Here is a 20,625-nt window from a genome sequence, read left to right as displayed (position 1 = left end):
GTAACACTGATTGCTATGTTACATAGAGTAAGCTTACTTATGTAAATTAAGCTATGTTACATAGAGTAAGCTTACTTACGTAAGTTAAGCTGCATTACCTGTAAGTTCATCTGGGTTCATTAGATGTCCTGCGGGATGTCCTTGTTTGGTTACATAGGCAGCTTCTGGCCCATATTTGTTTTGAGTATATTTTGTGTCAACAGGTTTAATAAGATGTATTCTGCATGAAAGTTCAGGTTATTTCTTCTAGCAGTTTATTCCCAGAAGAGTATGGGACATTGGCTCTTAGGTTAGATTTTCCATGAGAGGGTTGTTGATTTGAGAGCTGTTACATTCAGTCAGTTGCTGGAGTTTGGGTACGGACTTTTCCAGCTGAGGAGTTTATGAATCAACTGATGCCGATATTTGAAAGCCTGAGACAACGTGAGGACCTGCCCTGCTCATACCCACTCGCCATGGGCTCATCTGGGCTCCCCTCGTACTACTGGGTAAATAAACAATGCTGCCATCATTACTGCAACTCAGTGTGTTGCATATCTAACACTCTCTTGCATCATGGAAAATGACATGAGCTTTCATCTGTTTCCTTTATCAAACTGTATTTTAATTTGTATACAATATTGTGATCCATTTGAGTCCATTGTGGTTACTAGGGGTAAATTTGCAAGGGTGGTGAAGGTGGTCAAGCTGACCACCCACCTCATTCGAATGCCAAAGTTAATTGGTGGAGCTACACCCCCACTTCCTTAAGTGTTTTCATTGTGTGGTGTTTAATTGATTGGTTAGTTAATTAACTAAGCTCAACAGAATTTTACCTTACCCTACCCTCTTCGTGATCCATGAAGATCCTTTTTGAGGATGAGAGGACAGTTTCATGGTGGAATGTATTTATGATTACAAACTGTTATTTTCTTATATTCAATATGAATGTACCTTCTAGAAAGTAAAGTTAGTGACAATGCTGGAAGGACCAGTATTTCATACTACTCTGAATTAAGACTTCAGTAGTTGCATACTGCAGGTGGTATACCCAAACACTGCTGCCTGTACATGCTTCAGATTAGTGTTAAAAGTGTGGAAGTGATTCCTTTGTGCAAAGTATCTGCCCATGCTCTAACTTGTACAGATATTACAGTTACCTTGTTGGGCCAAATGTTAGATACTTCTCCTTTACATGTAAAATTATAAAGAACAAAGTTGTATCTGCTTTAAGTGAAGAGAGTTGTGATACGTGCTGTTTACAGTGAAGGACATTTTGGAATTGTCTATCTTCATTAGGAATTTACTTGATGAGTTATACAGATGGACTGAGGTGTAGGTCCTGATAATTGACATGAGACAGAGTCTCTGAAACATCAGATTTTAATTCTGTTGAAGTAGGCAGTATTGTATTTGAAGAGTCTGTCTTCTGAGATCTAACACCATGTAGGCCACTGAGAGTTGACCAACATTTTGGAGGAACATGACACTTCTATCCTGAGGATTGAAAAGTGAGTTGAGCTGGTTTCTTACTGAGCTTACTGTTCAGCCCTGAAGATGGAAGTGATATGTTCCTCCAAAATGTTAGTTGGCTTTTGATGGACAACGTGGCATTATTCCCAGAATATATAACTCTATAACTACAGCTGTGAGAACTTCAAATCCTAAATATTGCATTTAGTAGTTGTGAAGTTTCAATTTTGTGTTCTGCATACAAACATTATTCCTAAAGGGATTCACAAGCATGACAGGCACAGGCAATTACAGAACTGAATCTATGGTCTAACTAGTATTAGCTTTGTATGTCTATTTCCCATGATGCTAAGATGCAAGTTGTGTGGCGGCATTTGTCTTGTTGCAGATATAAGCTTGTGTGTGGTTTGACCTTGTGCAGCTTTGGTTGTATAGGCAGGTTCCTCATATCATCTCATTCCTTTCGCTGTAGTATATTGGGCTACAAGTTGGTACGATGGTGTAAACTCTTCCTGGCCAAGTAGCAAACTCAAGCACTTGAACATATGAGATGATTCTCTCCATTCTTCTGAGACAGACTGGGCAGGCTTGTGTGTATAAGCCACCATGCGGTCCATCAGATTACTCTTGCTGTATATTATTTTAATTTCTGGATCATTTATACATTTTTAACTGCTAAATTTATTTATTTTTTTTTTCTGTTTCGTTATGTTAAATTTATGTTTCCTTGGCATGGGTGAACTGCCCATAGTTTGATTTCTATTAGGTAAGTACTAGCTCCTACATACAATGCGTCATTTACATCTACATTAATGGTTTATTTATTTGCCCCTTGTGCTCATTGGCGAATTAGTGGCGGTAATTGCAATAGGAGATGAGCATCAGTTGTTGCCAAGATTCCATTGGGTGAGTTGTCAGACTAACAGTAACTTAGTTTTCTCTTAACATCCTGGGTCCTGAAAGCATTAGTGACTGTAGAAGATTCTCACATATGATCTGTGTCTCAGATATGGGAGTAAAATGACACAGTACATCAGCTATTCATAGACTTAAAGAAAGCATATGATTCATTTAGGAGGGGAGTGTTGTACAATATTCTGATAGAATTTGAGGTACCCATGAAACTAGTTGGGCTGATTAAAATGTGTTTAAAAGAAACGTATAGTAAAGTCCATGTTGGTAAACATTTGTCTGATAAATTTCCTATCCAGATTGGTCTAAAACAAGGAGTTGCTTTATCGCCACTCCTTTTCAACTTTGCCTTAGAATATGCAATTAGGAAGGTCCAGGAAAACCAGGTGGGACTGAAATTAAATCGGTCATATCAACTGTTGGTCTGTGCTGATGATGTGAATCTACTGGGTGATAATATAGATACCATAAAGAGAAACACAAACTTTACTTGACGCTGGTAAGGAGGTTGGTCTAGAAGTAAACACAGAGAGAACTGCATAATGAGGAGCTTCATAACTTTTACTCTTCTCCAAGTATAATTAGAATGATGGAAGTCAATGAGGATGAGGTGGGAAAGCCAGATGGAAAGAGACAACTGGGAAGACTAAGGTGTAGGTGGGTGGACAATATTGAAATTGATCTTAGATGGGATGGTATGGATTGGATTGATCTGGCTCAGGATAGGGGCAAGTGGAGGGCTCTTGTGAACACAGTAATGCACCTTCGGGTTCCATAAAATGCTGGTACTCTCTTAAGTAGCTGCACAATTGGCGGCTTCTCAAGAAGGGCTCAGTTTCATGAGCAATGACTCATCTGTGTGTTGCAGCAGTTGTGAATTCCAAAACTGGCCTATACATGCAAAAGTGCTGTGTAAATTTTCATTCCTGGCCTTGGCGACAGAAGTGTTCAGTAGGCTTGTCATTTAGTGACATCATTTGTTGAAGAATTAACTAATTTCTGCATGGTTTGGTAGATCATATGTAAATTGCTGTTTGTGATCTAAGTGCATGAAAGAGGTTTTCTTTTCATCATATAGTGACATCTGTTGGGGAGTTCGGTAATTTCTTTGTGTTTTGTTTGTGTGTTACAGTACATGCGACCATAGTCCCTCTCACGTATTAATCTCCAAACTCGAGATGAGGGACATAACTTGACATGATGTTTAATAACTCTTTTGTGAAATAATAGGGTAAATTTGGGGTGTCTAGGGACAGTTAGTGCTAATTTTAAGCAGCTTAGCATCGTTCTGAGAAAACTTTAGAACCACTTTTGCTTCAGGACCTTCTTTAACTAATTTCTCTCATGTAGTAGAGTCTTATAACCACATGAAACATTGATCTTTGTGTACTGTTACCATAACGGGCGATTTGTGATCAGTTATTGGAGTGAAATTTGAAATACTTCGTTTCATAAGCATGCTTTACTGTGACTTTATTACTGCAGTGCTCTTGTTGATACTTTCACTCTGAGGAAATTTGTATGTTTAATTGATTTCTGGTTTGTTATGTACATCTTTTGCTCATTTCTGCTGCTGTTCATGTACGAGGTTTGTCCGGAAAGTAATGCAATTAAGTTTGTAAAAAAAAAATACATTCAAGATATCGTTACAAACGATTAAAATTCTTCAAAGTACTCCCATTGGGCATCCACACACTTTTGTCAGCGACTTTTCCATGCACGGTACACATCCTGGAAGGCGTCGACGGGGACCTCGTTTAGAGCCTTTGTCATGGTGGTTTGGATCGCTTCAGTGGTTCCAAAGTGGGTTCCTTTCACGGCACTCATTTTCCTCGGGAACAAAAAGAAGTCTGCGATCACTAGCGATCATCATTCAATTCTTATTATGGTCGTCAGTCAACAATTTGGGGACCAACTTGGCACACACTTTCCACATATGCAAATTATCGGTAACGATGTCGTGCACAGTGGTTTTCAGAATACTGAGAGCCTCTGCTATCATTCGAACCCTCATTTGATGATCGGTATTTAAAAGATCACGAACATGAGACACATTTTTATCACTTTTGCTGGTTGACGGCCGTCTAGAGCGGGGGTCACCCTCCACCTCTTCCTGGCCATTTTTAAACTACTTCAACCATCTGGAGACTTGAGAATAGGAGAGAGCAGAGTCCCCGTAGGCTTCCTGAATCATTTGGTGGGTGTTGGCGAGGCTTTTGTTCAGTTTAGCACAGAACTTGATCGCGTAATGTTCGATAGTTTTCTCTATTGCGCGTCGTGACACAGGCACTAACAGGAAGTTCACGGTAACAGCAATCCTGAAGCTTCCAGAGCTCAGAGCAGACTGAGCTCAGAAGCGTTGTGAAGCTAAAAGTCCTTCCCCCCTTTCCAAACTGGTCCAAACACGCTGCGACCAGGAGGAGTGGCGGGAAAAAACAAATTGCATTACTTTCCGGACAAACCCTGTATATGAGTTTGAATGTGTATATTAAATGGAAGCTCAGCATTCTAAAATATGATAAATCCAAATTAGAAAGTACCTTTATTTTCAAGATTATGTATGTATTTGTACGTGATATAAAATATATATAGGAAGGGTGCATAATTTTGGGAGTGTTCTCTAAAGTGCTTACAGAGAAACAAAACAAACAATATGCAGGAAAATAATGGGAAACATTACTTTGTTTTTATTGCCTGTTGCATTAGAAACATTGTTGACAATAACACATTAAATACAGCAAAAACTGGAGAGCAGTGCCTTCCCCACATTAGGCACCCATAGGTCTGTAATTTGGCTAGGTTGAACTATTTACAAGAAACTGATATTTTTTCTCACCCTTGACTTTATTTATTATTTATTGTCACACAGATGAGGCATGAATGAAAACAATTTTTGTGTGCCCACTTTATCTGAGAATAACCCCTCACAATACAAGCATTCTGCATCGGCATTTTTGTCAGTTACATCACCCCAGTCAGTGTCCTTGTTAGAATCGTTGAGATCAGCTTCTTCATCAAATTCTGATGACAACAATTCTGCACGTTTTCCCAAAATGCAGTACCCCAGTCTCTCCATAATAGGCACCAGAAGTGGACTTGGTTGGACCTGCATCATATACAGGGTGTCCCAGGAGGAATGTGCCAAACTTCGGGAGGGTGTTCCTTATGTTAAAGTATGCCGATATAACCCAAAACACCTATGTCCAAAGTTGAACGGTTACGGAGATAATGGCCCAAGAAAAGTGTGGTCTTCTGGCAGGTCAAGCACTGTACCTCGCTGTACCTCTCAGCTGAGAGCCCTTATCTATGTTTGTCCTTGAGTGCGATGATACTCCCTAGCCGTGCTTATGTAGTTGGCTCATACCAGAACGCGCAGTCAGCACGTTACGTCATCGCTCGCCAGTCATGTGTTATGTATACTGCTTGGAAACCTAAGGACAATTATGACATGGCGAGCGAGTATTTTGTACTTCAATTTTATGGCTTTCCGTCACTCACAAGTTGGTTTGATGTTACGTACATTATTAACATTACAGAATCCACATATTCCTGCCAGTTTTAATATGTATTTTGTAATCAACAAGTGTGTAACCCCGGTCAAAGTTTGACACTTCTCGGGCCATTATCTCCGTAACCGTTCAACTTTGGACATAGGTGTTTTGGGTTATATCGGCATACTTTAACATAAGGAACACCCTCCCGAAGTTTGGCACATTCCTCCTGGGACACCCTGTATATTTCTCATAAATAAAACTAAAATGTTTTTATGAAAGCATCACTTGTGTTCATAACAATAACATTAACAGACACAGATATATACTCACATTTTTTTAAGAAAATTCCTGTTAAAATCTGTTCAGCAAAATATCTTTCAGCGCAGAAAAAATGTTTCAACTTGTGAAGTCTCACCAATAGCAGAAATGAGTACTACCCCTGCTAAGAACAGAGCATTTTTTTTTAATTCGCTTAGTGGGAGGTGGAGTCCAGCTGGGTCCACTCAGCACAGCGGCTACTGATTGGCTTATTGTACCTGCCCCAGGTGATTATGATGATGGAGAATTTGGTGGAATGAAGATTGGCAGGGGAAACCAAAGTACTTGAGAAAACCCGCCCCAGTGCCACTTTGTCCACACAGATCCCACTTGACCAGTCCCAGGATCAAACCTGGGCTGCCGCGGTGGGAAGCCAGCAACTAACCACTTGAGCTATGGCACAGCCAGAAGAACAGAGCATACTATTTTATCTTCAGTTTCTCATGTTTGTCAGGAGGTGGCTATGCCTCCTTCATAAAAATATCACACCTCCCCAGACTGTGTGCCCTTCTCCTATTGTTTTTTAAAATTATAATTGTGGTTCTGTAAAAGGATGTATGGTCTGATATCTAGAAAAAATATTAAGTATTTTGATACTTGCTAGTTTGAAAAATATGCATCTTAATTGTTTTTAAAATCACTATACAATTCTTTACAACTTATTTCTGATTTTTTCTTTAACGTGTAATTTTGTTTTAAATATATGATGCATTAGAATAGTGTTACAAAACTGTTAGAGCCAGGCCCCTGATGAGGTTGCTGTCAATGTTCGATACTTATCTAAATGCTATTCTGTAACAGTCAGTTGACCAAATTAAAAGTCCAGAATTCTGGAGGGCTTTGTCTAAACTATGACTACTGTCTATTACATTCAGAATATCAACACTTTTAATTATTTGTTATATGAAGAATTAGATTCATAATAACGTTGCTGTTTTAATGCATCTAATCTTCTGTTCTTTATATCTGGAAGATTTTGATGTTAATCATGAAGCTGCATTATCCAACAGAGCATTTTAGCAGGAGAGTGTTGGGATTGTGTTATAATATGAACTGCATAATAACAGATCACTGCAGAATTCATCAAAATCTAACAGGTAACAAGAAATATGAGAATTGTTGAACCTAGAAATGTACAGCTAAATGACATCAACAATGTCAACAACATTGTGAGAGAATGGTATTAAGATTTTTCTTGGAGAAATGGGGTGTGTAGATGTGGACTGGATTCATTTGGCTCAGGATGGAGTTTGCTGCCAGGCTTATGTGAACCTGATGAAGGGTTCTTTCTTCTGGGTTATAACACTGTGTAGTTCACCAAAAAGTGATCTAATATTTCGGAGGACCATGTGACCTCTGTTTTTGGGGTCAGTGATTAAGCCAAGCAAGAATCCAGGGAACCTCAAACCTTACATGATGAATGGACCTTTGGATTTCATAAAACAGGTAATCTCTTGGCAAACTGAATATCTGGCATCTTCTGAAGAAGGATTCAGTACCATATGAAGGAGAAAAGGAAGGTGATAAGTGATGAAATGGTAAAGTAGGCATATTTGTTACAATCTAAATGGTGCTTATAGTTGCTAATTTCACTGTAGACTTTGATATGCTCTGTGTATAGTTTGCTTTGTTTAAAATGATTGGATCCTATAAGGACACTTCCACAACTTCTATAGAGCAGTATACTGTCACGTGTCACATTGACTAAAGATGGGGTTTGGATTGGTAATTGGATTTATTAACCACCTACAGGTTGTAACTACAATTAAATATTACACTGTTGCTGATTTTGACACTACAGAGCACTCCATACTAATCTCTTCAGTCTATTTGCACTAATCTTCACAGATTTAGAACACAAGAACTATAAAAGTCACACTAAATTACATTCTCCCAATATCAATGTACTACAGCCCATGTAACATCACACACACAGTCTTCTAATCCTTCTGGCCACGCTGCTGTTCCCTTGGAACTTCGGAACTCAAGTGAAGTCCATCTATTTCTCACTCCTCCAGCTTGCAACTGCCTGCAACAATCTTTGCTGACCCCCACAAACCTTTGGTGCAGACCTACAGAAAACATGCCACTTGGTCTCTATCAACTGTTGTGTGACATCACTGTCCATGCAGAAGTGTGTTTACCGAGCCATTGCCTAGAAACTGGTTGCATAGCTCCGCTGTTCTATCATTGCATGCATATAGTGTAGGGTATTTATCAAGCTATTACCTGGTCAATGCTTTGACTTGTCACATTACATTTTATATTGGTTACTTATGCACTTGGAAGTACATGATAAAATACCAAGCCTGAAAGGTGTGACAGGCAAGAAGGTATAATTTCATGCATTTAGGGATTTCATGTTAAACCCAGAATCACTCAGAAACCACTGAATATATTGTTTATGTGATTTAAAATCCAAGATGTTTTTACCAATTGAGGTATTTTAAGTACTTTATTTATTTCAGTTATCTTCTAGAGATAATTTCCTGTTTACAAGATTAGTCTTACTGTTGGTTTTATGTGTAGCTTTCATTGTACTTGGTAAATAAGCATATTTAATGTCATGTAAAATTAAGTCATTATGTTACCTCTTTTACTTCATGCAGTTCATTTCCCCCAAATACGAGGGTCGTACTGAAAGTCATGAGCAACAATTTTTTGTAAAGTAACATGCTTTATTATTGACAAACCAAATACACCACCTCAATCTACAGACCTTTCTTTATTTTTCCACATAATCGCCACTTCTTTGTACACATTTCTCCTAACATTCTGGGAGTTTGAAAATTCCCTTTCTGGAAAATTCTGTTCCAGCCATCCGAAGACACCGACACACTGCTTTCTGAATTGCCTCCGTTTTCTCGGAACGTTGTCCATGCAGCTGATCCTTCACAAATCCGAGAAGATGGTAGTCGGAGGGTGCCAGATCAGGGCTATAGGAGGGGTGTGGAAGAACTTCCCACCCCATCTTTGCAGTTGCTTCCAATGTGAGGCAAGCAGTGTGGGGGTGAGTGTTTTCTATAGCCCAAGCTTTCAATCATCTCCTATACTGCACTGTGCCCTATTCCAAGTTTTCGGGCTATTGTGTCCACAGTCACACACCTGTCTTCTTGAATGATCTCATCCACTCTTTCCTTGTTGCGTTCAGTTGAGGCTGTTCAAGGATGACCGCTCCGAGGCTCATCTTCGATGCTGGTGTTCCCATCTTTAAAATGTTTCACCCATCTTCGAACACTGCTCACACCCATGCACACACTTCCATAAGCACGCTGAAGTCTGGTGAATTTCTGCAGCAGGGATTTCCTCTTTCACAAGAAATTCGATGACAGCACGCTGGTGAAACAACATATCATTGTCAGCCATTTTGTTAGGAGTGATACTGCTCACGTGATGCAAGCTATTGATGTTACAAGACACTCAAGGTTAACACAACAGCTGGTTCCACCTACCACCGTACTCTCTTTCGTCTGCTATTCCCAGGTTGCATGCAAAAAAAAAAAAGTTGCTCATAAGTTTCGGTACGACCTACATACACTCACTTTGGAATGAACCTCTGTCATAGTAAATGTGAGAAATGAGGAGAAAAATACAAAATAGTTGCAAAGTCTGTCCAGTTATAAAAGGAATGTTATGAAGAGAACAGTCCCGAAGCAGCGCAGAACTGGTTTATAAAGTATATTTTGAACCAGTTCTAACATTTGGTTGATGCAGTTAGAAGGGAAACTCTTGGAATTGTTTCCCATGTGACAAGGAATGGATAGAACACATCTTGAGAAGGGCATTAGAATTAACTTCAGAGGAAGAGGCCTGTCTTGTCAGACAATTCACTAGAGTACTGGAAAGCATGACGATGTGAAGAAAACGCTGTCTAGAAATTGAAAAGGATAGATTGTAAAAAGATAGAAGAGATTTGCCTGTCTAGAAACAGAAGTGTTGCTGTGAGGAGGAGGAGGAAAGAAAGAAATGTGTCTTTGCCAAAGAGCCTACATGTAGACTGTATCCTAGCCAGATTAATCAAGTACTTACTCTCACAACCTGTTTTTCTAAACTTCAAGACTAATAGAAAATATATGAATTAAAAAGAAAATGTATCCAAGAAACTTGAACTTGTGATATTTATTATATTGCTATGCTTATGTTTCTTACAGTGACAGTAGATTCATTTTGCTTTATAAGTGTGTGTGTGTGTGTGTGTTGAATACCACTTGCAGCTGACAAATGCACACTTCATGGCAAAACTGTCCATTTCTTTCCTTAATTTCTTTTTGAAAAATTTTTCCGATATGTTGTCATAAATTGTGTCTAATTTAAGTAGTTATGTTAGCATCAAAAGTATATACATAACACCAAAGGACAGTATGTTCACTCGTTGAAAATCTATCTTTGCTGAATGCTTTAGCTGTATGTTTATGTGGGACTGTAGGTAAGAGAGCGCAGTGCACGCAGTGTTCCCATGGGGCGTAACACGGGGCGGTCATCATTCTCTGGTGGAGCCCGTACTCCAGACTCTCTCAGTGACAATGAGAGCACACTGACCCGGCCCATAAGGAAGGGGTCTGCACCACTTCGGTCTAGCCTCACTCCAGGTTAGTTCAAGAAATACTGAGGCAAGCATATCACTTTCTCCAGATGAAGTGGATTTCCTGACAGTCTGATCTTTGCTCAGAGCAAATGCAGTGTGGAATCGTGTTATTCAGAATTGTAACCCCAGTAAAAGAGCTGCAGGTAAGTATTCCGATTTCCTGAGCTTACCTGTACAGCTATCCCTCATTTTACAAACACTCAATATACAGAGTTTGCTACAATGAAGCAAGTTAATTTATACCTCGTTTTCGTGTAATGAACTTCATTTTCACTGCAACAGACAGCTAGCATTCATAAGTTCAGCAGGTTTTAGGTATGTGGTACATGGGAATATAATTTTCATTTTACAAAGTTTCACCTTAGGAACAGTTTCCATGGAACAGATTACCTTCATGAAATGAGGAATACCTGTATTCAGAATTAAAGACATTTATAATTGCTTTCCATTCATGTGCTATAAATGTATGTATATGTTTAGGAGGAAGTCAGCCAGGTAGCAAAGCAGGCAGCCGTCCCAGCAGTCGACCTCAGAGCCGGCAAGGCAGCAAACCTCCCAGCAGGCATGGGTCCACACATTCCCTTGACAGCACAGGTAAGTGAGCAAAGTTCAAGTGTTCAAATGTTGACATGAAAAGATTAGGGGGGGGGGGAACAGAGTGGTCAGGATTCCTGCTCATAGTGAGTGATATATCCACACTTTGCTCCTTGCTTATTGTGGTAACATTTTATGGTGTTGCACAGTTTTTTCCTGTACTCAATTAGCCCTTTAGTGCAAGTTCTAATGTTTGCCTGACTCAGATTTGATACAATATGATGTCTGCATTGGGGGAAGGGGCATATATCCTCGTGAGGTTTTAAGAGAAAAGAGTTATTAGGAAGTGAATGTAAATAATGACTCAAGTGCATTTCCACTGTTGGAGATCTAATGGATGCCAACTGATGAATCACTGATGCATGTTACTAGCATACAATTGAACACTTTCATAGTTTTTACATTAATCACATTATCTGAAATGCTGAATTATCACGATCCCAACCCATTGGATTAATAATCACTTAATTTTAGTTTGGTTATGTTTATCATGCAGATTATTACGTATCAGAATGAAAGTTATGTATTAAGTTCCCAGTGTTATATAAATTTCTAAAATCACTTTGTGTTGTTTATCTTCATCAACTGGCTGAGAGTTGCCTCTTACAAACTCCAGCAACAACTGGCTTAAGATGTCCTTTGGCACTCATGCATAAAATTTTAGTGGTTCCTTCCCAGTAATTTCAAAATACTAAAATTTGCCATATGATTGTTTGCCCTTAAAAGCAGTAGACTGCTAGCCTTATCAGGTTTAGGCAAAACTGCTTGTATTTCTGTTGGTTTGTTCAAATTTAATTTGTACACTATGGCAGGTAACATTTCAGTGATGTTTGGCAAAGCCACATTTGCTCTAAGGGGCCCTCCAGTTCTAACATCTATTTTAGGTGACAGCAGGATTCTTTTTAGTGTTTCTGGTTTTTGTCATCAGTGAGGTGAATGTGCAATTTCTCACTGTAGTTAGTCATGGTGCTCACATAAGCTTTCAAGTTCTAACAATATGTGGACATCATGACTTCTCAGACCTATGTGAAAAGTGCCTGCCTGCCTGCCTGCCTCCCATGTCCCAGCACAACTTTCTTGGCAGTGATTCTAATGAAAGGAAAATAATTTCTGCCATTCATTTTGTGGAGATTCCAAATCTGGTACCTTACCCATAACCTGTTTCAACTACACCAACTGCTGATTTGAGTTTAGTCAGTTACCTATTTCAGTCATTCACTATTGGTTCCACTCTTGCCCTTGCAGCCCAGTAACAAATTTTGTATGCTGGCCCTGTTCAAGTCATATCCCCATATTCATTTCTGTTATTTTGCAGACATATGGTTATTTTACATTTTTCATGTTAAAATAGATAACTCTTGAACTGGAGCCAATGTGCAAAAGGACCGCTGACCTCATGTATTGTGCCATCTAGCAGAACACCAAGGTTTATGAATTCACAACAGATATCACTGGGAGATAGGATAGCACTAAAAGGATTACATATTTTAATTATGGCATATCTGAAGACTGTGTGTATGTATGCTCCACCTTAAAAATATCATGCAAGTTAATCTCAAAGAGAACAGGGAAGTGTGAGGCCACAGGAAGGTACTACCCTTAGAGGAGTTTAAAAGTGAAAATAATTCTATTTGAATGCTCATGAAAAGACTCATGCTTTTTAAAACTGTTACTTCCCACAGTTTGATTTGATGTCATATAAGTGGACAAAATATTTTCAAAGCAAAATACTCAGGTATTATCATCCACAGTACATTGGAACCATGATGAAACACATATGGCTTTTAATTGGAGAAAAACATAGACACCAATAGTTTCTTAATGTTACATATGTGCAAAAATCTTGTATGAAATTGGGGTATTTTACTGACACTTTTGTCATAATGAGCCATTTATAACCAGCTGTGCCTTCTTTCCAGCAACTTTTTACACAGGTCTTAATTTATGGCTGAGAGTTCATAAGTTTACTATTAAACAACATCCTGCACCACTCCCTTATTTAGAAGAGGACTGTCTAAATTCCAGAACCTGAGAAGAGTATGTCTAATGGAGAATATGTCTAATCCTGGGGCAGAAGTGCTTAGCACACATCCCCAGAGGTCACAGTCAAAAAACAACTCATAAGTTGATGTTTTCTTTTTTTTACTGTTTTTGTGGTTATTAGTAACAGAATATTCCATTACACCCACTGGCACAGCAATGCTTGTTTTGTGACATGCAGTGAAAACCTAAGATTGAAAGGATTAACACTGCATAATGTTGACACTGTTTCTCCATAGTTTGTTATTTGTCTTCAGATGACGCAACACCCAGCCGTATCCCAATTCACCGGCGTGTTACAACTAGCAGTCGCACTGCAGGCAGTGGTTCTGGTACCACCACACCCACACGCAAACTCACAGTGCCTGTTAATGGAACAACTCCTAGTTCACGTCCACGAACTCCAACAGGACTTATTAGCCCATCTAGTGGGTCTTCATTCAGGTAGAGCAACAGCCATTGATCTGTGCAAGTTATGAATCAGTGGAAATTTGTAGTCAGCATTTACTATAAGTTAAAATGGTTTTTTGTTATATAAAAACCATGGGATGTGCATGTTCTTGCTTTCATTTAATCTTTTCCTGTAACCACATTAATTTGGTACCCATGTGAACTTCTGTAGTTTGGATATAGCCCAAGCCATCTAAAAATTGTGCTGTGTAGGTGTACCATGCAAGTGTTTTCCTTAAATTTGAAATGAAACAGTATTAGCCTTCTTTCCTGAAAAGAAAGCTGGAGCCTATAGAAAATCATATATTCGTGTGCTCATTTCTTACAACTTTTGAGTCAGATGATCAGTTCCTTTAACAAATCAGGAATTAAAATTAACACTATGACAGAAAAACAAAGGGCACCAAGACTTTAATTTCTTCATGATAAATCATATACACCATACTGCAGACTTTACATTATAATAGAGTATAAATAAATATGTTTACACCATACTGCAGACTTTACATTATAATAGAGTATAAATAAATATTTATACATATGGGGGCTATTCAGAAAGTAACCTCTGGTGAGCTGTTAAGGAAACAAGCAATGAGGAAAAAATTTTATTTTGTGCAAAAATTACGTACATACTTAAGGTACTTCTCAAAATAGCCACCACCAGAATTGAGATACTTATATCAAGGAACAAGTTTATGTATGTCTGTGTCGAAGTTTGACGCCTGTGAGCTCAGCCATGCTTTAACACCTTCCATAGACTCGTTACTTTTGAAGCATTGTTATCACAGCCAGTTCTTCAGGTAGCTAAGCAGGTGATAGTCACTGGGAGAGAGATCAGGGCTGTAAGGAGGACGATNACACCATACTGCAGACTTTACATTATAATAGAGTATAAATAAATATTTATACATATGGGGGCTATTCAGAAAGTAACCTCTGGTGAGCTGTTAAGGAAACAAGCAATGAGGAAAAAATTTTATTTTGTGCAAAAATTACGTACATACTTAAGGTACTTCTCAAAATAGCCACCACCAGAATTGAGATACTTATATCAAGGAACAAGTTTATGTATGTCTGTGTCGAAGTTTGACGCCTGTGAGCTCAGCCATGCTTTAACACCTTCCATAGACTCGTTACTTTTGAAGCATTGTTATCACAGCCAGTTCTTCAGGTAGCTAAGCAGGTGATAGTCACTGGGAGAGAGATCAGGGCTGTAAGGAGGACGATTCAAACAACTCCCAGTTGAAATGCTCCAGCAGTGCTCAAGTGCAAGCAGCTGTCTGCAGGCATGCATTGTTATACAGGAGTGCTACATTAGATGTCAGCATTCCACACCTTTTGTTTTGAATGGCCATATACAATTTTTTTAAGTGTTTCACAACACACTTCTGATGTTATTGTGGTCCCTTGTTACACGAATTGCACCATCAGCACTTATTTCTTGTCCCAGAAAACAGCTGGCATCAGCTTTCTGGCAGACAGACAACATTCGTTTAAACTTTTTCGGCTTGTTTGGTGAATATGTGTGCATCCTATGATTTGACTGCTCCTTGGTTTCAACATTCACAAATGAAACCCAGGTTTCATCACCTGTTACTTGCATGATGTGATTGAGAAATTCATTGCCATGTTTGTGGTATCACTCTAAAAAGTCAAAGCTGAAGCCATTCTGTGTGCACCTGTGAGTATTTTTGGAACCCATCTCACACAAAACTTGTGATCTAATAGAGAATGGTGCATGAAATTTGTGGAAATTCACACAAAAGTGCTGAAATTGTGAAGCATCATCTTTAAAAAATTCTTTGGTTAACACTTTGAACAAGATCATCACTCACTAAAGATGGCCGGCCAACCACTTCACCCTTCATCGCGAACATTTATTTGCCCATCTTTGAGCATTCTGCATCATTGCCTTACAGTTCCTTCACTCATTAAATTTTGGCCATGAACCATGCATAATTTACAGTGGATTTCCACAGCACTCATGTTTTTAGCATGAAGAAAGTGGATAGCAGGACAAATTTCACAGCTGGCATGATTATCAATTGTGGGACACATCATGACTCACTCTGTGGAGACAAGAACAAACACTGTGTGCCCAGTTATGTGATGGTTTACAGGGCAATCAGTCATGTGACCCAACATTACATGCATGAGCTCTCCGCCACTCCTACATTAGTTGCTTAAAATGGACGGAGGTTACTTTCCAAATAGCACTTATATTTTGTAAGGAACATCTTTTTACTTTGTCATATAAATTCAAACAGTACAAACACAATGATAATTGACATTCTTGATGTTAGATTTCCAAGTTTCATGCCTGCAGGAAATAACCATTAAACACATTAGACTTCAAAGTACAAAGTACAGTTGTTATATAACATTTATTTTTGTGCTAGTACATCACCATCACACCACCGATTTACAGAAATTCTTTAGTGTACCGTAGGGATGCTAAAAGTCAAAGGAAAAAGTGTTGTTAGGGGAAATTTGGGCTGTGTTGCTTGTCAGAGTACCAGTATAATAACAAACACATTTGGATGTGTGCTACTGGTCATTGGAAACAGGTTGTTTTATTTGGGTAGCTCATTAAGAGAGGTGAAAAGTCAATAGATCATCAAACAAGTCTCCCAATTAAGAGTACTGCCCTCTGGGATGTGATGCAGAGAAGTTTGGTAGACACTGAAGAGTAATTTCTTCTGTCAAAACCAATAAAATGCCCATTCTATCGGCATTACCGATTATTTGTTGGCTTGCTATTACCACTTATAAATACTTATGAATTGTATGATATAAAGAAAAGCATGACAGTGTGCTTGTGTTTGCTACATATGTACCTGTTATGAGCGACTGATTAACACAGTCACTAGTTTAAATAATCAAGTTGTTATGCATTCAGATGTATTTGTATGTAGATGTTTGCAATTACAATGGATTCTTCAGTAGTGCATCTAAGGATGGTATTGTTTTATTTCTCAACTCAAGGTGTGTTATGCAAATTTGTTTGAGCCTGATTAATGATAAGAATGATTACTCTTACTTTTGTAATTTGTTATGTCTGTTGTATTTTGGAATAGTTATCATAAATAGAAAAGTTCCGTAGAAATATTCTTATTTCTGCTTCGCAATATCAAATACAGGCCACTTAATTCGCAGATTCTTTCATCTGACATTTCCGATATATTTTTTTGAGTTATTGGCAGTCGTATGTCAAAACTGATCATCTTTATCCTCCTCACCATTTCAATTTTTAAGAAACAAAGTCGATTCCAGAAAGTTCTAATGGGAAAAGTTCTGCTTTCAGTATTTAAACATTGCCTTTAACTTAAATTTAACCATAATAACATAAGCAATAATTAACAAGATAGATTTGCAGCTGTGTAAGTAATGTAAATAGCTAATTGAACCACAACTAATTATACATCTAATCTCAATAATAATATAATTGCACCACTCACATTTATTTTAGGTTAGGAACGATTCATCGAGCTTCAAGTATACCAACGCTCTCTGGTGTTAGCACTAGGTAAATACGTTGAAACTTAATCACACATGAGGATCTGTGGTGGTGATGGGAGTGCTTTGAATTAATGTAGGCTTCATGATATTGGAGAAATGTTACAGTGCATGAACAGTAGAGCATGCATGACAGAACAAAGGATATTGTGTATGTGGCTTATGAATGGTGCATTTTCAATGTTGTACAGTGCAAAGTTATCTTTATCACTGTGGATGGAATTTTGAAGTGCTTTTAGTTGGGAAGAGTATTCTCTTCCCTCAAATCAATCAAAAAACACTTGTTTGCATATATGCCATATTGCTTTGAATATAAGACGCACCTAAGTTTTTCATTGGGAAATATGTGTAAAATATGTGGCTTATATTCAGAGTGATATGGTATATCTTAAGGTGGGGGGAAGTAATTCGTTTCTGCCTGCTCTTTAAAAAAGATTCTGCAGAATTAGGTAAAGCCAAGTGACTTCATTTTATTATTTGCACTTAAGTAAGGGCTTAAATGTTTAACAGTTTTACTGAATCACATAATTGCAAATATTGTTTGTTGTTCTGTATCATAAGTATCAAGATAGCCTTCCTTATTTTTGTTTGTTGTTAAAATTTATAAAAGTAATGCTCCTATATATGATTTTCCTCAGTTCAACTTGAAGTTAGGTTTATAAAATACCATATGACAAAATATAGTGACTAATATAAGATGTTAAACTATTTTGGATTGACATGCACAGAACATCAGGCTTTTTATATTTTTCTTCCAATGAGATGCATTGATAAATGAAGCACAGTCTCTCTATTGTTCCATTTCTATAATTTAAATTTCTAAGATGATGATAATGATAATAAATACAGCCTTGGATGTTACACGAAAAACAGGTTTAGGAAGAATGTTTTATTATATACTGCATTTGATTTTAGTAGTCTTTTCAGATTAGGTCATAGTAAATTAAGAAGGGCTTTCAAAAACCTGTTTCATATTCATTTCATCCTGTGTGTGTGTGTGTGTGTGTGTGTGTGTGAAGAGCTGTAGTAAATCAGCAAAGTAACTTGCTACAGACTGAAGCACTGGGTTCATTGCCTTTGTTGGAATGATTCTGGGACCTCCTAACCAGTGGGTGCTTGGTAATAGTAAAGACAGTGAGTTTGTGAACCTGACCACTCTTCCCAAGGATGTGTGAGGCAGCTGCTTATCACAGATACACTTCAGTGACCTGGTGCTTAGAAGTAACTTGGCCTATTGTTGGCATCTGTTAGTATCAGCTGGAACATTTCATGCTATTTCATATTAATGCATTACTTAAATGGAATTAAAGCACAGTAGACCACTGTAGGTCGTGGTGCAAGGGCCGAGAAGGCCTACTCCTCATACATTCATTAAATGGAACTATAATTTTGTTTATGTGAAGTCCTCAGCCAGCTGTTCTGTTATCAGGTCTTTCTGTGAAACTGTATTGTAACAAAATTAATTTAAAGAAGTTATGTGCAGGAACTGTTTTACTCCATATTATAAACTGTATACATTTATTTGTCATTTTACAAAATGAATGCCTTCCTTCCTCAATAGACATTTCTTAAATGAAAATGAATTTAAGGGTGATGCTTATAGACTTCATGACCTAAGATATTTTATATGTATGAGGAAGAGTCAGTAAATAGATCACAAATGGAAGTAAAACAGCTGTAATGGACAGGTTTTCTATGTGTATCACTAGGTAGCAGCACAGGCCAGCTTCATGGCAGTCTAGGTAACAGACGTGCATGTGCATGTTTAGAGGCTGGTTTCAGTAGTCAAAATGGCAACCGTGCTTGAGGAGTATTACCAAAAAGCAGCATTCTGTTTTGCAGGGGGTGTGGGGGTGTGTGGGCAAAAGGACTGCGTGTGTAAGAGATATTCATAAATAAATGTTTCCTGTTTATGTTTGGAAGTGTTTGTCACTTAAAGCGGTTCCTTCTTGGTCACAAATATTTTGCTGATGACAGAGAGGTTGAAATGGAGGTGCAAGAGTGACTGAGACAGCAAACTGTTTGCAGACTTCTGTGCCGTGGGTTTTGATGCAATGGTAAAGCAATGGGGCAAGTGTATCAGTGTTGGTGAAGGATATGTCGAGAAATGAATGTTTCTTCCAGGTCCGAATATCACACATTTTACATTTTATATCCATTTCCGACCTATTTAGTGACTAAATAGGTCTAGTGACTCTAGTGAAATATGCTTGTTCGAAGGTTATTTGAGGAAAGTATTGTGTATTTTGCTGTACAGCTTAATGCATCCCCAGGCGGTCTTGTTGTTTCTGAAATGTGGCTGTGCTCGTATATCAGGTCTAGGCAGGCAAGTTTCTAGTCACAGACTGAATGTAAAGTGGGACTAGATAGAATTGAATGGGAATGGTCATCAAAGATAAATAGAACCCAGTATAATTTGCCCGGAGATAGAACTCTGTTATATTCTCATAGGAGCATTGAGGGTTAAAGGACTACCTGATGGAGGCATAAGGGAGCTTGCCTGTCTTGTACTTGCAATCTGAAATTGGATAATGAAATTTGGTTCCCTGTTCCCACAGTCATTTCAGCTGTGAATGGAAGGTCATGTGCACCCAGGCTCAAATTTCTAGCTACAGCAGACAGCCTTTACTCATTAGATGAGGCCCCACATCAGTTGAAGGCTTGGTAGTAAAACTTTGGAATGCATACGTAGCTTGTTGCTTTACTGAGTTATTATGGCAGTTTTTATGTTCAACTACTGAGTGAATCTCAGAATTCCCTCATAGAGGCACATAATGTTTTATCATCATAGTGACATGTTTACAGACTTATTTCTTGTTTTCTTTCCTTCCTAATATCAGCTGCTCAAGGATACCGATATTTGTGGGTTCAAGTTCCACCGAATCACAGCTCTCTTCTTGTACTTCTTATGGGTAATTCTTGATGTCTGTCTGTATTATTGTTCTGTGTTTGTGTGTGTTAATGGTAATGGTTTATGTGAGGTTTTAAGTCTTCAACAGTCTGCAGATTCTGTTGATAGGTAAATTAGTATGGTAGGTTCAGTACTTTGGACCACAGTGTTTAATTTTTATTTAAGTTATTTCATGTGTGAACGTACAGTAAAACTTGGTTATAGCAACATCGGTTTCTGCGACACCTTGTCTATTGCGTCAAATATTCAATGGTACGAACTAATTCCTCATAAAGCAACTGTTTTTATACCTTGCTTAGTACGACATGCACAAATGCATCAACCTCGTATGTAACGTCATTTTCATTCCTGAA

General features: G+C 38.2%; 1 protein-coding gene across 2 annotated transcripts in view; it reads left to right on the top strand.

Annotated features, from left to right (window-relative positions):
• Nucleotides 1-20,625, top strand: part of LOC111872086 — a 402,164-nt gene that overhangs the window by 372,669 nt on the left and 8,870 nt on the right. Inside the window, exons 82-86 of one of the 2 annotated variants that reach the window (XM_033754522.1) lie at nt 373-488; nt 10,603-10,765; nt 11,242-11,355; nt 13,653-13,839; nt 20,202-20,273. In XM_033754522.1, coding sequence (XP_033610413.1) covers nt 373-488; nt 10,603-10,765; nt 11,242-11,355; nt 13,653-13,839; nt 20,202-20,273 — 652 coding nt within the window. The remainder of the gene's footprint in view (nt 1-372; nt 489-10,602; nt 10,766-11,241; nt 11,356-13,652; nt 13,840-20,201; nt 20,274-20,625) is intronic. The other variant, XM_033754523.1, reaches the window with a different exon arrangement.

Source organism: Cryptotermes secundus, unplaced genomic scaffold (genome assembly GCF_002891405.2).
Source record: "Cryptotermes secundus unplaced genomic scaffold, Csec_1.0 scaffold356, whole genome shotgun sequence".
NCBI classification, from domain to species: domain Eukaryota; kingdom Metazoa; phylum Arthropoda; class Insecta; order Blattodea; family Kalotermitidae; genus Cryptotermes; species Cryptotermes secundus.
The sequence above is the reverse complement of the archived record's forward strand: the minus strand, read 5'-3'. Positions and strand labels throughout refer to the sequence as shown.